Source organism: Pongo pygmaeus, chromosome 4 (genome assembly GCF_028885625.2).
Source record: "Pongo pygmaeus isolate AG05252 chromosome 4, NHGRI_mPonPyg2-v2.0_pri, whole genome shotgun sequence".
In the NCBI taxonomy this organism is placed as follows: domain Eukaryota; kingdom Metazoa; phylum Chordata; class Mammalia; order Primates; family Hominidae; genus Pongo; species Pongo pygmaeus.
The window spans coordinates 86,974,913-86,994,462 of record NC_072377.2 but is presented as its reverse complement, the minus strand read 5'-3'; the positions used below and the strand labels follow the sequence as shown (position 1 = coordinate 86,994,462).

Below are 19,550 nucleotides of genomic sequence, written 5' to 3'. Positions count from 1 at the left end.
AAAACAAAACTTCCAGATTATAACATATAGAAATGTGTAACGAACTTGTAAATTTGTAACAAGGTAGCTAAACAATGGTTTATTTTGACTATTCTGCTTACAGTGAAGGTGTCAATATTCACTTCATGGTAATGATATTAAACTTTCAACCAGTGTTGTTTTATAGTTTCTTATTTTTAAATGGACATAGGAGTGTGATGGTGCTAAAAATATGCTATATTTAGATGTCTCTGTAACCCATCAGTTGGAATAGGTCGGGTTATATACAGTAACAAATACCCCAACATGTCAGTGGATTGAAATGACAAAGCTTTAATTTTTCATTCTGTTGTATGTCCATCATGGGCGGCCTGAGGGCTCCACTCCGTGCTGTCTCCTTATTCCAGGATCCAGGGAGAGGGCAGCCACCAGCTTTGCCAGTTGCTATGGCAGAAGAAAGTTCTCTGGCTCAGAAGTTACATATGTCACTTTTAATCAAAACTTGCTGGCAAGAACTAATATAGTCTTACTCAACGATAGCTGTGAAGTGCAATTTCATCATGTGCCCAGAAGGCAGAGAGCTGGAAATATTTGGTGAACAGAACTAATGACTATCACAGTTACCCAAAAAATTGCTCTATTATGGTTTCACATATCTTTGTTTTCTCTGCCTGACTAAACTATGAAATCAGAATCTACAACTTGAAAGGCTCCCAACAAATTCTTTTGATTCACTGATTCTACATAGATAGATGAGTTCAATATAAAGTGTGATTTAAATAAATTAATTATGTCCTCTTAGAACTTCCCCCAATACTAAATATATAGATGTTCCTTCACTTATGATGGGTTACATCCCAATAAAACCATCACAAATTGAAAATTCATAAGTAAACAATTATAACAAGATTCTGTTATAAGCAACAAATTATAACAAGATTCTGTTACAAGCAACAGAAAACACACAAAGACACTAGGTTAGGTATATTAAATAGGAAATGGTAACTTATAAAGAAAAGGAATTTCTTTATTAAAGTTCTGGATCCTGGGAAGTCTAAGGTTGAGGGGCCACATCTGGAGAGACCACTCTTATGGGTGAAGCCTCTGTAGAATCCTGAGATTGTTCAGGGCATCATGTGGCAAGGGGGCAGAGCATGCCAGCTCAGATTTCTCTTCTTCCACTTCTTCTTCATATAAAGCCATCAGCCTCATTCCCATGATAACCCATTAATGCATTAATCTATGAATGATTAATCCATTAATAAATGAATGGATTAATCCCTTCATTAGGGTAAAGCCCTCATAACCCAATCACCTCTTAAAGGTGTCACCTCTCAATACTGACACATTTGGGATCAAATTTCATCATGGATTTTGGAAGAAACAAGTATTGAAATCATACCATCTACCAAACATCATAGCTTAGCCTAACCTATCTTAGACATGCTCAGAGCACTTTCAGTACAGTATTCAATAAAATACATGAGTTATTCGCCACTTTATTATTAAAATAGGCTCTGTGTTAGATGATTTGGCTCAGCATCTTGAGAAAGTATTGTACCACATATCGCTAGTCCAGGAAAAGACCAAAATTCAAATTCAAAGTAGGGTTTCTACTGAATGTATATTGCTTTTGCACCATCATAAAGTCAAAAAATCCTAAGTCAAGACATTGTAAATCGGGACTGTCTGTATTTAAATCCAGTTCTGGGATCATACTAAAATTGAGTTAAGAGCCCAGGAAGGAATCACCTGGGTATCAAATCCAGGTATAATCAACAAAATAGTTATTCAAAGACCAACTGTATTCATTTTTCCACAAATGCTACAATCCATTAAAGAATCATGCATGTAAATCTGACACTACAATAATCCCTTTCTTTACTTTCATTGTATTTGCTGTGTAAATCTACACATTAGGAACCATCCACATATTGCTGAAGAGAAACAGCCACTCATGCTGTCTGTGCTCACTTTAAGATCATGGTCATAAATCCAAAATGTCTAGGACTCTCCAATCTTTATCTCCATACCTCATTTGTCGCAGGAATTCTAGATTCATATATATCTTGGTATCTCTGCTGTGATGTCTGTTAAGTTTCTAAAACCTAACCTAGCCAAAACAGAACCATCTATTTTCATGACCTGCAAAGCTGTTTCTTTCTCAGTTCTTCCCGTGTCTGAAAGCTGCACCATTTACCCAGTTTGTCAAGCTAAAACATAGGAATCCTCCTGATTCCTCTCTCTCCCTTATTCTAAATCAAACCTACTAGCAAGTCTTGGGAACTTTACTGCTAAAACATATGCATGACCTAAGAATTCTTCACTAGGTCCTCTATTAGCCTACTCTAAGACCGACTTCCACTTGGATTACTGTTAAAACCTCCTACCTGATCTGTCTGTTATCACAAGCTCCCTACTTCCAAATCCATTTTCCACAGTGATAACTCCTTACTTCCAAATCCATTTTCCACACAGTGATAACTCCTTACTTCCAAATCCATTTTCCACATACTGATAATAGCAATCTTTTAAAAACCACATCAGTCCATGTCATTGCCCTTAAAATTTACCATTATACTTTGAATAAAATTTAAAAACCATTGGCCCTCAAAGCTTATTTCATTGATACATACATCACAGACCACTCCCTCTCATTCCCCTACATGGTACATATTTCTACTCCTTCAATACAGTGGATTTGCTCACCTGAGGGCCTTTGCATTACCTTTCTTTCAATCTTTGCAAGATGTCTGCTTGTCATTTAGGCTCAGCTTAAATGCCAATTTCCTGGCCATTCTATATAAAAAGGAACCACCTCATCACTATCTTTTGCATCACCTTAATTATCTGCATATTTCTTTATTATTTTACAATGTGTCTATGTTTATTTATTCTTTTTCACTTGTTTCACACCACTAAAACATAATCTCAGCTGCTTTGCTCACCACCATGTCTTCTATCCTCTGTGCCTAAGTCACTGTCTGGCTCACATTAGGTACTCAGCAAATATTTGTTGAAAAGATGCTTATGATTTCAAAATACACAAAGTACATGGCATGAGCAGGGAAGGTACAAAAATTACATAACACAACACTTGATACTTTGTAATTATTCTGGAATTTCAGATGATAAAAATTATATTATAAATTATTAAACATAACAAAGACAAATGCTTTTGTAGTGTAATTTTTCCACAAGTAATTAACCTGACTTGGAAGACAGTTTACATTCAAACCTAGACAGCTGGGTACTGGAAAGGGAAAACAGAATGAACATGAGCAAGAGTTAGGGCATTTACCAATATTGAACATTTATCATGTGCCTGGCATAATATAATTGTCTGTCGTCTCTTTAATTTTAACGAGGTAGGTATTGCTATTCCCATTTTAGAAATTATAATATTGAGGCGTAGACTCATTAAGTAGCTTGCTCACATAGCGGTGAGCCCTGACACAGGAGCAGCAGTATCTACAACTAGAAAAGTAGTGATAACTCAGGAATAAAAGGTTTAATGGCCACACAGAACAAAAAAAAAAAGAGCCCATATAGCCAAGACAATCCTAAGCAAAAAGAACAAGGCTGGAGGCATCATGCTACCTGACTGCAAACTATACTACAAGGCTACAGTAACCAAAACAGCACGGTACTGGCACCAAAACAGATATATAGACCAATGGAACAGAACAGAGGCCTCAGAAATAACACCATACATCTACAACCATCCAATCTGTGACAAACTTGACAAAAACAAGCGAGGGGGAAAGGATTCCCTATTTAATAAATGGTGCTGGGAAAATTGGGTAGCCATATGCAGAAAACTGAAACTAGATCCCTTCCTTACACCTTATACAAAAATCAACTCAAGATGGATTAAAAGACTTAAACGTAAAACCTAAAACTATAAAAACCCTAGAAGAAAACCTAGGCAATACCATTCAGGACACAGGCAAAGACTTCATGACTAAAACACCAAAAGCAATTGCAACAAAAGCCAACATTAATGAATGGGATCTAATTAAACTAAAGAGCTTCTGCACAGCAAAAGAAACTATCATCAGAGTGAACAGGCAACCTACAGAATGGAAGAAAATTTTTGCAATTTATCCATCTGACAAAGGTCTAATATCCAGAATCTACAAGGAACTCAAACAAATTAACAAGAATAAAACAACCCCATCCAAAAGTATGCAAAGGATATGAACAGACACTTCTCAAAAGAAGACATTTATGCAGCCAACAGACATATGAAAAAAAGCTTATCATCACTGGCCATTAGAGAAATGCAAATCAAAACCACAATGAGATACTATCTCACTCCAGTAAGAATAGCGATCATTAAAAAGTCAGGAAACAATAGATGTTGGAGAGTATGTGGAGGAATAGGAATGCTTTGACACTGTTGGTGGGAGTGTAAATTAGTTCAACCATTGTGGAAGACAGTGTGGTGATTCCTCAAGGATCTAGAACCAGAAAGACCATTTGACCCAGCAATCTCATTACTGGGTATATCCCCAAAGGATTAAAAATCATTCTACTATAAAGACACATGCACACTTATGTTTATTGCAACTCTATTTACAATAGCAAAGACTTGGAACCAATCCAAATGCACATCAATGACAGACTGGATAAAGAAAATGTGGCACATATACACCATGGAATACTATGCAGCCATAAAAAATAAGGAGTTAATGCCATTTGCAGGGACATGGATGAAGCTGGAAACCACCATTTTCAGCAAACTAACAGGAACAGAAAACCAAACACTGCATGTTCTGACTCATAAGTGGGAGTTAAGCAATGAGAACACATAAACACAGGGAGGGGAACGTCACACACTGTGGCCTGTCGTGGGGTCAGGGGAAAGAGGAGGGAGAGCATTAGGACAAATACCTAATGCATACGGGGCGTAACACGTAGATGACGGGTTGATGAGTGCGACAAACCACCATGGCACATGTATACCTACCTATGTAATAAACCTGCATGTTCCGCACATGTACCCCAGAACTTAAAGTATAATACATAATAATAATAAAAAAGGTGTAACAACAAGGGAACACCCCACACTAACAGAAGTGTAGTATCCCATTATTCTCTGTAAAGATCACACCATGTCTGAGATATAAACAGGGTTTGGCGGACATGACTTTAATGGAACAATGGAAAATTATGTGCATTCAGTGAAAAGCAAATCCAACTAAGAGACTGATATGTGACAACAATATTATACACAAGAATGTTAAAAACTTAGGCTCTTTTAGCTTGCAGAAGAAAAACTCCAGAATATAAAATGGTCTTCAAGTTAAATAGAATTATATCTAATTTAGTGATAGAGTTTTAATTGTAGGTCTTAATGTGAAAATCAAATTATCCTGAAAAATTCTTAGGAAAATACCATAGTCCAGCATGTTATACAAATTTCAATTGGTCCAGTACCCCAGGATCAACAGGTTTCCTCTTATTTTAGGATTTATGGCTATTTGTTTTCCATGAAGCACTAGAAAATGTTACATGGTTGCCTTGTGTTTAGTTGCCTGTAAAGGTTTATCTTTAAATGCAGTGCTCACATAACAGAAAGATAGTGGGAACTCAAACAGCTAGGGAAAGGAGATATATGTTTCCCATTTCATTTTCACTCCTGGGCATATGCTGGACTAGAATGCCCAGCACTATTTAAATTGTTCCCTTTCCTCTCTCTCTCTTCCCTCCCCCTTTTTATTTAGGAGAGGGGAATAGAGAGAATATGATGCATTTGCACAAATTTTATGTACTCAACATGACTCTATTTTATATGAGTAACTTTAATGTAGAAGATTTATCTGATATAATACAGAAGGCAAAACTGTGATCAAAGAGTAGATATTACCAGGTAAAATAGGCTTTCATTTAAAGTAATATGCCTTATTGTCCCACAAAGCATTTATATAATGGTTACATGCCATATATTATTATTTTGGATTAGATAATTAATAAATTCCATCCCAATGTTATAACAATACATTTGTGGAACAAGTAGACAAAATAAAACAAAAAAATAAGAATGACTTTATGCTATTTTAGATTGACATTATTATTTCCTTTATTGCTTGTAATTCAAATGGGAGTATAATTAGTAATAAATTTAGGATTCTTAGAGTACATAATAATCTATGATATTCCAAACATTCAGAATGAATGAGTTGCTGGATTCAATTCCTTATCATTGTAAATTATTTCAAATGTAGGACAGGATTACAATAATTTTCAAGTTTCAAAAAATGCCAAAGGCAGTAAGCAATTAAGTAAAATAATATAAATGTCAAGAGAAATAAGAATTTTCAAAATTTCAGATAACTTCAACCAACAGAAAATTTCAATCAGGTTCATGGTGCCTGTGAAAGACAATCCAGGAATGCATTTTAGTTAGTAGTTGATTAAATGGGCTAAATAAAACCCCTTCTGTCTTCCTGTACATGGCAAAACCCCATCTTTACTAAAAATACAAAAATTAGCTGGGCATGGTGGCGGGTGCCTATAATCCTAGCTACTTAGGAGGCTGAGGCAGGAGAATCGCTTGAACCCAGGAGGCAGAGATTGCAGTGAGCCGAGATCTTGCCACTGCATTCCAGCCTGGGTGACAGAGTGAGACTCTGTCTCAAAAAAATATATATATATATATTTTTTTTTTTCGAAAAAATGAATAAATCCCACAATTTGTTTCAGGATGATGCAGGGGCAAGGTCATTCAGAGCACGTAACCTATGGTAATGAGTTTAGACTAAGTACAATGAGAAGGCACTGGAATACTCTAGGAATGGGATGGAAAGTCTGGAGATATTCGGAGAAGTATAAAGATATAATTCAATTTGTGTTTTCAGAAGTTCACTATGTGGAAAACAGTTTAGAGGTCAGAGAAGTGGAAATGGGAAAAAAAGGGAGTAGGCTGCAGTCATGCATGCAAAAGGATCATGGCTTAGACTAGGTTAATGGTAGCAGAAGTAGAAAACATGAGATTAAATTCTAAGATATTTTAGAAGCATAAAGTATGAGACTGACAAATGGAGTAGAGCTAGGGGTGAGAGACAAGAAGAAGCTAAAGATAACTCTTAAATTTAAGGCTTTAGTTGCTGTATAGACCAGTGGTCCCCAACCTCTGGTCCATGGCCTAATAGGAACCGGGCTGAACGGCAGTAATTGAGTGGTGGGTGAGTAAGTAAGCTTCATCTGTATTTACAGCCGCCTCCCATCACTCACATTACCACCTGAGCTCCACCTCCTGTCAGATCAGTGGTGGCATTAGATTCTCATAGGAGCACAAATCCTATTGTGAACTGTGCATGCGAGGGATCTAGGTTGTGTGCTCCTTATGAGAATCTAATGCCTGCTAATCCGTCACTGTCTCCCATCACCCCCAAATGGGACCATCTAGTTAGAGGAAAACAAGCTCAGGGCTCCCACTGATTCTACATTATGGTGAGTTGTATAATTATTTCATTATATATTACAACGTAATAATTAAGGAAATAAAGTTCACAATAAATGTAATGTGCTTGAATCACCCCCAAACCATCCCCCCACCCACCCCAGGTCCATGGAAAAATTGTCTTCCACAAAATCAGTCCCTGGTGCCAAAAAGGTTGGGGACTTCTGGTACAGATGTAGTACCATTTTCCAAAAAGGGGAAGATTCTGCTGGGTTAGATCTACTAAATATTTTCTTTCCTGTATTATACAAAAGGCCTATTTATTACTTCACTTACTTGATAATTATTGAACATCTACTATGTGGTAGGTTATGCTAGTGTATAATATTTTCTTTTTTGTAACTGTCTATTTTTACTGAATTCCCAATTTCAGGTTATTTTTTGAACTCTATCAAATGTAATATATTTTCTCACCTAGAGTTACTTATCTGTGCATCCATCTTTGGTTAATGAGAAACAGTAGCAAATTTTTTCTTTGTTATTTGTGCCTCCCTCTACTATTCATTTTAATTGGGCATTCTAGATGTACTTGGAACTATTACACCAATTGGCCTCATTGTCACATTGTACTGTAATTATTTATTGGTGTGTTTCTGAAATTACATCCTATCCTCCTTGAGGGAAAGCACCTGGTCTCTTTCGTTTGGTGCTAGTCCCAGCATAGGACACAGTGCTTGGCACACAGTAGGTACATCATTACTATATTAAGGTGGAGATAAAAGGCTGAGGCCTATAACCATTGTCTAAGGATAATGTGTAATGCCAAATTTTCATTCCTATGATGGGTTTGTTTTCCTCTTCTGGAAGTTATTGGTGTATGTTCCTGACAACTTAGATGGAAGGCTCTAAAAATATACTTGAGACCTGAAAGACCATCTTATTATTCAGTGAGAACACTGAGATTTTCATCTGCCTTATTTGCCCACATAGCAGTTGAGAACAGATAAAACGTTCTCCAACAGTTTCTGTTTTACATGGTGCCATTTATTGCTTAACCCAAGATAAACTTCAATAAATAGAAAATTATCATTTTCATGATTTCCTTGAAATGGGATATATAGGTCCATTTGGTTTTATATTAATATCTCATTACGTCATTGGTTTGCTAAATTGATTTGTTCAATTCATATCTTATTCTCTAAAGTTGGGAAATTTCTAGAACATCATATATCATGGTCCTAGGGAAAATACTCTTTAAAATCAGCACTATATCCATAACAGAATGTGTCAGTTAAAAAGTTGATTTTCTCTGTATTCCATCAGGAGAATATCATATAACCCCAAGTAAGAGAAACCCCATGCCTTCAGATCACAATCAAAACACATGTCCAGAGAAAATATTTCCTGTGGTTGGAGCAAACAAGAACCTCTATGACAAGGAAGGTTTTCAGAGGCTACAATACACCTTCCTGAGTAACCCTTCTTAGAGCACAATTTGAAGAAAGCTTGCTGATAAATTACTTATTGGTGCAATTAAGTTCAAAAATGAAATAAATGAAATGATGTAAAATGATATAATATCAATGCATCACAATATATATATTTGAGTATATAAATATAGCAGCATGGAAAAGGGAGCTTTTCCAGTCTTTTGAGAAGTCAATCCCCATGACTTGTTTTGTTTATCCATCTTTTGTCGTAGGTTGATTTCTAAAGTAAGATAGATGATTTATTTTGGTAAAGACTAAGTTTACCAAATAGCTTTCAATAACTGATGAGGTTTCCCAGATCTCTGGTAGTAAGAGGATAGCAATCTCAAATGTTTCTCAATTCATCCCTGCTGTTCCTTCCAATCACATTCACTATTACACCAATTACAGACACTATTCTTCAGGTAACTCTTCCTGGATTACTACTAGAGTATCTTCCTATCTTCACTGCCAACCCGTAAACTTTTCTTCCATCCAATATATGGTTTCTAGGAAAATTTTTGTAAAGCTCTGTTCAGTATGCCATTATTTGGCTCAAAACCTTTTAACAGTTCTTGTAGCACTCATAAAAGAAGTCCAAATAAATAAGTCTCTTTGTGCTCTACGTTCTGCTTTCCTTGCCAGCTTTATTCATACTTCTAAGCACCTCAATGATACAGGCATTAGTCCTCAATCTTTCAGACTCTTTCTTCATGCGTTTGTTTTATACAATCTGTTTCCCTGATAGGACAGCCCTTCTTTTTAGTAAGGGACTATCCCAGATTTCTCTAACAAAGAGAACAAAACAAAAACAAACCACCACCATGGCTTCAATCAAGCTAGACATTTATTTTTCCCACACAACAGTCCAGAGGTAGCTGGGTGGTCCATGGTGGGTACGCTGCCCTGCTCCCTGAGACTGTCCAGGGACCATGATTCCTCCTATCTTGCTTTCCCATCTCCTACCATGGTTTTCTTAAACGTTAAATGGCTGAGAAGGAAGACAGAGACATAGGAATGTATGCCCAATCATTTTATGGGCAAGATCCCCAAATTGCCCATATCATTTCCATTTATATCTCATTAGCAATGGCTTTGTCACATGGCCACCCATCACTGCTAGTGAGGCTGGGAATTGTAGCCTCTAGGTTGACAGGCACATGCACTGTTAAACCCTGTGGATAGAGCAGGTGGTGGAAAGGAGTTCTGTTACTAAAGGAAATAAGGGGACACTGTGGATTGGATTCAATTAGAACTCTCTTTCTTTCAGTTTTTGTCTTTAGAAATAACATTCATCTTCAAAGCCAAACTCAAATAACACCTCCTCAGGTGTTTACACCTTTAGAAACAACATTCATCTCCAAAGCCAGACTCAAAGAACATTTCCTCCTGGTCAGTCTTCTCTGATTTTATCCTATCTCCTTATTCCATATAGCTCCAAAAGGATTAGCAACTCTCTTTCCTCTGAAATTTCATAGCTTTCATACCTGCTATGGAATTTGGCACAATCTAGACATATTATAGTTATCCATATACATATTAAAGATAGTTTGTCAGAAAATGTAATGTGGCCCAAAAGCAAACAACGTATGTGTGCTATTCATTACTCCTCCTTCATTGTTCTATTCATACACAAAGACAAAGACAGAGGCTGTATCAACTTCTTATTCTGTATTTCTAGAAGTGATTTATACAGGAGTAAACATTCAATAATGGTGGTAATGATAACATTGCTTTATCCAATACACTGATAATTTATCTTCATTTACTACAAAAATAACATTTTAAAAAGTAACATATACATATTTGATCTAGAGAAAAAAGTTTTAGAAATTGTTTAGAAACAAGGTTATTGTAAAAGATTTTCAATTAAACAAAATATTATGTCCTAAAATTTTACTAAAAGTATTTTTGAATAATGATGTTTAAACAAAGCATGTTTGTGCTTTTGTCCTTTAGTAACAATTTTCCAAAAACAAAGTCCTTGAATAATACTAATGGATCATTATATATTTTTAATCTCTTAGGTTTATTTTTTATTCTCATATCTGATTTCTTTCTTCCATTTGCTGACATCTGTTACTTTGGGGGTTCATATCTTCTTATTTTGGCATAACTAGTTTATACTTTTCAGACAACATGAAACAGTCTACATTTCTAGTGGGTAAAATATTTTATTTTATTTCATAATTTTTACTACGGACCAAATACTTACTTTACATAGAGTTACACATCATACTAGATTATTTAAGTTATAGAATTTCACTGTTACTGTGTAAATTTTGCATACAGTATACCAAAAAAAAATACCTCCTATTTTCCTTTAATACTGAACCATAAATTATGAGTGGGGAGTCATTTCCTTTGATTAATAACTTTGCCGGCCATGTATAATGAATATTTACACATTATTCTATGTTGGTAGAGTGCTTAAAATGCCTGAAACAATAACTATTATCAAGCCAAATTTAGAGAAATTGTATGTATCAAAGTCTTTCAAATGACAGGAGTATAACATATAGGAAACATACAGTAAATCTCCTTTACTTAAAACTCAGAAAGATTATAAAAGCCTCCTATAAACATTTTTTTTAAAACAGACATCTGAGTCTGTCAGTAATTTAAAATTTAAATGTATGTAATAGCCTGGGGGAATTGTAGTAAGGGTTGTTCCCAGGGTGAGTTATAAACATCAAAATATTTTTTTAAAACACCTATGTAAGCTCCAATGAAACATATTATCTTGAAATTATGTTGAAGTAGAACTTACAATTCATGCACTTACAAGACCAAGCTTATGATACATTTAATAATCATGCTTTAAAAGGCCATAAATCTGTGTTTAATACAGAATACATTAAAAAAAATTTTTGTCCTTTTTGTATACTTAAAAAATCTATTCAGGCAAACATTCTCTTAAAGTGTAACTGTAGATTTTATTGGCAAATCTATAATAATGCATACGATCAATCTTTATTGAATTATTTTGGGTCACAAACACAATTAATAAATCATCTTTGAAGTGCACTGACCATAATCAGTATACTCTGGAACAAGGCCAAGGGGCCATTAATCAAAATATGCAGCAAGCAAAGTGAGAGCCGCAGCCTGACCAGTTAGGTAAACATAGAGTGAAGCTAATAAAAACCTATCTCGTTTTAAAACCACCACCGTGTTTACTTTTGCAACTAAGATAAACATTATGATAAAATTAAAGTTGTGTAAAAAATGAGGTTTGCTCATGATGACCAGAGTAAATATATAGCAATTGAACATTCATTTTATGTACCTAATTTGACATTTAAAAAGTCTAAAGTTCAGGTACCAAAAATCTACAAAAATTAGATATTTGAATTTGATGATTACATTATCCATCTAAATTTAAAAAACATAATTTTCAAATACTTTGAGATTTAAACTTTGAATACATTGCTAGCAATTTTTAAGACTCAAGGTATGAAAATAAATTCTTTTTGAAAAGATGGGATGGTCAACTACCCCATTTTAAGTTGGCACATGCAATTTCACCTCCTTCTCTCTATATATGTATTTCTAAAATGAATTGGTAAACAACAACAACAAAAAACTCAAAAGGCAAACACTGTTGTGAGGGTACAAATTGTTATAGCCTTCCTGGAGAAATTCTGGCAAAACATACATATATGTATGTGTAATATATATGTGTAATTCCACATACAACTCTCTCTATATATAAACTATTACATGTCTCAAATTAATCAATCGCTTTTAAAACATAGTCTTCCAAAGATATTATTTTCCTCCCACATTACACCATATTGACTGCTAAATGGAAGAAAAAAAAAGTTGTGGGTTATAGCATAACTGGCGTGAGCCTAGTTTTGTCAATGAAGTGTGGAAGAGAGAGGGATCTGCAAAGACACAGAGTACCAGGTCTCAACGGTGGTCATCTCCAAGTGGGTGGGATTACGAGTTTCCCATATGCTCATTCTTTTGTTTCTGTGTGTTTTCTGATTTTTCTGGAATGAGCATGAACTGCTTTTATAATTGGGAAACAAATAAAATAAAGTTCATTTTATTAAAAAATAAACGAATTAATACCAGACTCTTACCCCCTCACTGTTTTAATTTTTATAATTCATAACATTAATAATAAAAACATAGGAAGAAGATATCAGAAAGCAAACAAATAACTTTCTTCAAAACTCCATTAAAAAGAAGAATCTTTATTAAGAGTGAATATTGCCACATAAACTCTATGTGACTGCAACTGGGTTACTGCGGGGAAATGAGCTCTTTAGGACCCTGAAAAGCTTTAATAGATATAGTCACTTTGGTTTGGAAGCCACAAAAATTCTGATGTTTATAATAAAACTTCTCAAAACAAAAGTGCATGGATTGTGCAATTTCTTCAAGGATAATACTGTAAGCATCTGGCATAACAAAATAAGAATTGCGCTTTTGTAGGTTCAGGAAGACAATACCTTATACAAACTTTATCAGTGGCACTGCACTCTATGGAGGTGGGGAAATACTGGGCTGAAATACGCTACATCTTTTTCTGCCCCCTGTAGCCACAAGACTGTGATAAGATTGTGTAGTCCTAGCTAATTAAATAAAAAACTCACTCTAAGGTGTGTGTGTTGTTTTGGCATCCAGTATTCACTTGAAATACTATTTAGTATTTTTATTGGTAAAAGCGATTTTACTACAAATTTTCTTTTATATTTGATAGACATAGTTTGTTCAGATACTTTGAAAGTTTACAAGATTAATAAACAAATTCATTATAAAGCTCTGTGAATTTAATAATTTATATTTATTTTATATCTGTATTCCTTTTACAGTGATTTATATTTGTTCTGAAGTCTCTAAAAGCTTTGCAGAGTATTTCATGTATTAACTGAAATAATTTCTCTCTGTATATTGAGTCAAAATAAAAGGAAAGCTTCCCCACACCCCAAAAAAGTGGTTCTCAGATAAAATAAAATGCCCAAAATCCATTCCCACATATAATAGTGCACTCACAAATCTGGAACACAATTCCAAATATTTCAATTTAGAACTTTATGACTGATGTACTCCCCTCGCTCTACACAGAATTATTTGTGTATATCTTTGTCTCTCAGAAGATTATAAACCCAGTTGAGGAAGTAACCAGGCACAAACTCTGGAATAAAACACCGGCTGTGCTGCTCTGGCAAAAGAACTGTATCTTTATAAGCCTTGGTTGCTTTTCATCTGTAAGAAGGATAAATTAATACCTATCTTGTAGGGTTTGTGTGAGATTTAAATGAGAGATAACATATAAAGCACTTATCAAAATTCTGATTTATTTTTATATCTCTCTCTCCTTCTATACCTTGTCACTATAACAATGACTTACGGTTGCAATAAATGTTCAACTAAATTTAAAAATTATGATGATTTCGTTTTATAGATAAGTATTTAGTTTTTCTCAGAATGCAAAATAACCCTGTGGTATTTATAAAGTACTTAATATGTTACATTGTAAAATACCTATAAACAGTTAAATTTAAAAAATGAATACTTTTCTCATGGATATTTCATATTTTTAATTGCTTCATGAATTTTAATCAATAATAGCTAATAAATGTGGAAGTATTTTATTGCTAAATCATATTCATGTTTTGAAAGTGGTGAATAGTTAAATATACAATAGATTTATAAATATTGAGAGGGATCTTACAGATCATCTAGTACAATCCTTTCATTTTTAGATGAGAAAACTGAACCTTGGAAAGGTAAAATGACTTGCACAAAGTCTTGTAGACACACACACACACAAAAAAAATTAAGCCATAGTACTTATGACCACTCCTTCCTCTACTTTTGTTTCTTTGTTCTTGAGTTGCAGAGATAGAGAAGCTAAACAGTGGAATCACATGTAAGATGTCTGGTGGGAATGTTGGAAGGGACTGAAGGTCATGCGATCAGAAGGGCCTAGGAAACTGAAGTTTAGAGGTAGGGACTGATGTATTTTCACCTGTAAGTAGCAAACTAACCACATCTGCGTTTATTTGCGAGTCTACAGATAGAGTACATGAACCTAATTGATGTTTATGTTTTTGATGACAAGCTGTCAGAGAAAAAAATCATGCTTCAGGAAGGCAGGAAAATAGGTAGCAGTTTTAATTTTAAAACTTAAAATAAGGGCTAGCCATTAGCAATTGAGAATGTCTTACTCTGAGGTTTTTTTTTAAGAGCTAAGGCTTATTTTTGCTTTTGTTTTATAGAAGCTTCTTTTTTTTATTAAAAAAATTGGGAAAGTACAACTAGTATTTAAAATTTTTAAGAGCCATAAAATTTCAGTCTCCTGTATTTAAAATGCAAAAAAATCCTATAGTATAAAAAAAAAGAACAAAATACATAATTTAACATTTTGTTTTATTTGAGCAAAAGAGGAGGCATTATACAGTAGGGTATCAACCACTCAACATCTGACTGATACATGCCAAACTAAATTTCTCTTAATCTTTAAAATGCTCCCTGACATCTAACAGGTGTTTTTCATTTCTACTTAGGGGCAGTCTGCCTAAAGGGCCTACAATGATATAATTATCAGACCATTCCCAAAAGCTGATACAGTTTACATCAACTTTGTCAACTTTTAAAATGGTGAAAATATGTAACATAAACATTGACACGATTACCTAAACATGGAAAAGAAAAGGAACATAATATTAATTGTCTGTATGTTTGGAGAAACAAACACATTACCTTTATTAAAAAGCTAAATAAAAATATTTAGTCTTGATTCAGAGCTAAACTCCTTTCATCTCTGTATCATGCATATCAGAAACCTGCTAAAGCAACACAGTGTACTCAGAAAATGTTAGCAACCTAAAACCTTACCTTTGGTTCACACACAGAGTGAAAAGACCTAAGATGCAGCTCTCCAACATAAAACCAATATTTCCTTCTTCCCTCAAACCATGAAGTCATTATCAGACAAAACAATTGGACTGAAAGTTCCACGAGGACAGGAGCTGTGTCTATTTTCTACTTTCTGGGATCCTCAGCATGATCAATATTATGCCTGGCACATAGTTCAATTTCAACTCATTACTCACTTGTCTACTAATTGACTGAATGAAGTACTTAGTTTCTGGAACGTTTCAAACTGCTTATAATTTTATTCTTTCCCATATTAATCCATAGGAATAGTTTGGCTATTTCAATGTTTGTAAAATGAAAATATTTTTGGTTCACTATATAAAAGAGATCACACTATGCCTTGAACTCTATGAGCTCTATCAAGGGGTTATAAGCTATGAATAAATTCAAATGATAAACACAAACCAGATAGAATTTAGTGCACAATGAGTTTTTGCATATATTGTCTAAAGACATTAGGGATCCAGCTTAGTATGGAGATAGCATTTTTAAGTATATGTAGATCAGGCCAATTGTGGAGAGAACAAAAACACAATGATAGACAAAATAATCCCACTATACAATGTTTATATGCTAGAAACTAAAACATGTTCCCACTAGGCTGCCAGTTTCCTGATGGCATGAATTGTGCTTCTTTGCATCCTTATTGTCTATAACAGAATTTTAAAGCTTTTTGCTCTCAGGAACCCTTCATACTTTAAAAAATTTTTGAAGGTCTCAAGAGTTTTGACTCCACATTTTAGTTTATGTAGACTATTTGCCATATTGAAAATTAAACCTAAGAAAATTTAAACAGATTCATTAATTCATTTAAAAATAACACAAATCCAGTATATTATAATATGAATAATATATTATTTATGAAACGTATTTTCCAGAAAAAAATGTTATGAGGGCATTGTTTTATACTTTTCAAATCTGTTTGATAGCTGGTTTGATTGAAAACAGTTGGATTTTCACCAGCTTCTGCATTCGCGGTGAAATGTTATTTTAATTGAAGGATATAAGAAAATCCAGCCTCACACAGGTATGGAATTTAAGAAGGGACGACCTTATGGACCCCTACAAAGGGCCATTGGAAAACCCCAGGTACCCTCATTCCATACTGTGAAAATCCCTGAACTATAAAATCATCTGCCACAGCATCATCATTCAATAACTATTTACTGAATTAACAAAAACTTTAGAAAAAATAAATTCTTAGAGCATATATACATATACCCAAAGATACAAATGATTTGCACATTCATTTTGGATTAAACTGATAATATTCTTTATAAATGCTCATTGTTTTGCTGTAACGAAATATTAAGTGTTTCAACTTCGCAACTCATCACACCTAAATTGAAATATAGACTGATGCAGGGTAATCAGAATCAAAGAGTGAAAAACAGTTAAAATAAAGTACACAATGCCAAAACTTGATAGAAATAAACAGATGATGAAAAAGAGACATTTTACTTGAAAAAAATGCCAAGCATAACCAAATTAAATGGCTAATTTGAATGCCATACGGGTCTCTTTCAAGCAGTAAATTAGATTGAAACACTTTACTGAACACTAGTTGGATTCCAATATTTTTTGTATCTTACATGCCATTTCTAATTAATCTATAAAAACCATGAGAAAAAAATTTTTGCTAATGTTTTCAGCATTTCAGCTTTAAATATTAATAGAAATTAACCAAATACTGAAACAATATATTGATTCAAACATTTTCTAATTCCAAAATGACATTTTCTTAAAAATAACTTTAAAAACGTTCAAAATGAAAACATAATTTTTAAGATCATATGCTAGATTTTCAAAAATGTCATCTCACTTCTTGGCAAAGAATAAAATGACTTACTTTTCCTTTTCTTGAAGCTGATTCTCCTGAGGAGCCATTTTAGGTTCTGTCCCAAGATTTCTTTGCATTCGCTGTCTCCTTTTTCTACTTGGTGCAATATCAGTGACATCAAGACTTGAAATAATGGAATCATCTTTACTTACAGCAGCTAAAATAAAATGAGATGAGAATGTGACCCAACAAAATTATGCAAATCATTTGTAAGTAAAGTATTAACTTGCTGTTTTAGCATTGACATAAGGTGACAATTAAAATATAGCAAAACTATTCTTTCAAATCTTTATGCAGATTTGTTGAATCAAGACAGTTAGATGGCATATGATACTTCACTACCAACAAAAAACATTATGTATATTGTACACATGGAACAATTTGATCAAAATGATCTTTGATGCTGGGTGAACGTGTTCTTGGAGATTTAATGGAGCTAGTATTTTTATTAGGATTGTAACTAGAAATCATAGCAACAATGACAAAACTGCAGTTTTTTTTTTATTATCTTTTAAGTTCTGAGATACATGTGCAGAATGTGCAGGTTTGTTACATATGTATACAAGTGCCATGGTGGTGTGCTGCACCCATCAACCTGTCATCTATATTAGGTATTTCTCCTAATGGTATCCCTCCTCTTGCCCGTCACCCACTGACAGGCCCTGGTGTGTGATGTTTCCATCCCTGTGTCCATGTGTTCTCATTGTTCAACTCCCACATATGAGTGAAAACATGCAATGTTTGGTTTTCTGTTCCTGTGTTAGCTTGCTGAGAATGATGGTTTTTAACTTCATTCATGTCCCTGCAAAGGATATGAACTCATCCTTTTTTATGGCTGCATAGTATTCCATGGTGTATATGTGCCACATTTTCTTTATCCAGTCTATCATTGATGGGCATTTGGATTGGTTCCAAGTCTTTGCTATTGTAAATAGAGCTGCAATAAACATACATGTGCATATGTCTTTATAGTAGAATGATTTAGAATCCTTTGGGTATATATCCAGTAATGGGATTGCTGGGTCAAATGGTATTTCTGGTTCTAGATCCTTGAGGAATCACCACACTGTCTTCCACAATGATTGAAGTAATTTACACTCCCACCAACAGTGTTAAAGCATTCCTATTTCTCCACATCCTCTCCAGCATCTGTTGTTCCCTGACTTTTTAATGACTGCCATTCTAACTGGCATGAGATGGTATCTCATTGTGGTTTTGATTTGTATTTCTCTAATGGCCAGTGATGATGAGCTTTTTTTCATATGTCTGTTGGCCGCATAAATGTCTTCTTTTGAGAAGTGTCTGTTCATATCCTTCGGCCACTTTTTAGTGGGGTTTTTTTTCTTGTAAATTTTGTTTAAGTTCTGTGTAGACTCTGGATATCAGCCCTTTGGCAGATGGGTAAATTGCTACAGAATGGGAGAAACTGAGTCGATTTTGAATATATTGCCCAAAGCTTAATTTTTTCTCCCTTAAGCCTGTGATTTTTACTGTGTGATTTTGCAGAATGAGTGGTTTTTTAGGTACACATATATTACATTCTGGCAGAAAAGCTTGCATGTTGAGTTCTCACTCTGTGTAGTTCATGCTTTACTTGATCTCTGCGAGACAACTTGGACACTGTTGAACACTCCACTGAAATTCCTCTCTTGATTTTTTTTTCTTAATAACTATTAATTTCCAGATCTTATATTTTGGGCACTTTGCTATGGGTTTTCCATGTATTACCTTGTTAATCCTTAAAATTACTTCATAAAGTACTTATTATTACTATCTTCATTTTATTTATAAGGAAAACAAGGCTTCAGAGAGGTTAAGTGACTTTCCCAAATCACAAAGCCTTTGTTCTTATATTTTGTCATTATGACAATTAAAAAATATTTTTTCCTAGTTGGTAAATTATTCTTTGATCAAATACTAAGTGAAAGCCCATCAAAGCATAGTTTACTTTCCAAAG

At 34.2% G+C, this 19,550-nt stretch overlaps 1 protein-coding gene across 5 annotated transcripts in view; it reads right to left on the bottom strand.

Annotated features, from left to right (window-relative positions):
• XRCC4 (X-ray repair cross complementing 4) overlaps nt 1-19,550 on the bottom strand; it is a 269,968-nt gene that overhangs the window by 71,978 nt on the left and 178,440 nt on the right. For 4 of the 5 annotated variants that reach the window (XM_054488108.2, XM_054488109.2, XM_054488105.2 and 1 more), the window contains exon 7: nt 17,603-17,750. In XM_054488108.2, the coding sequence (XP_054344083.1) occupies nt 17,603-17,750 (148 nt within the window). Of the gene's footprint in view, nt 1-15,225; nt 15,510-17,602; nt 17,751-19,550 lie in introns of those variants that run through there. The other variant, XM_054488110.2, reaches the window with a different exon arrangement.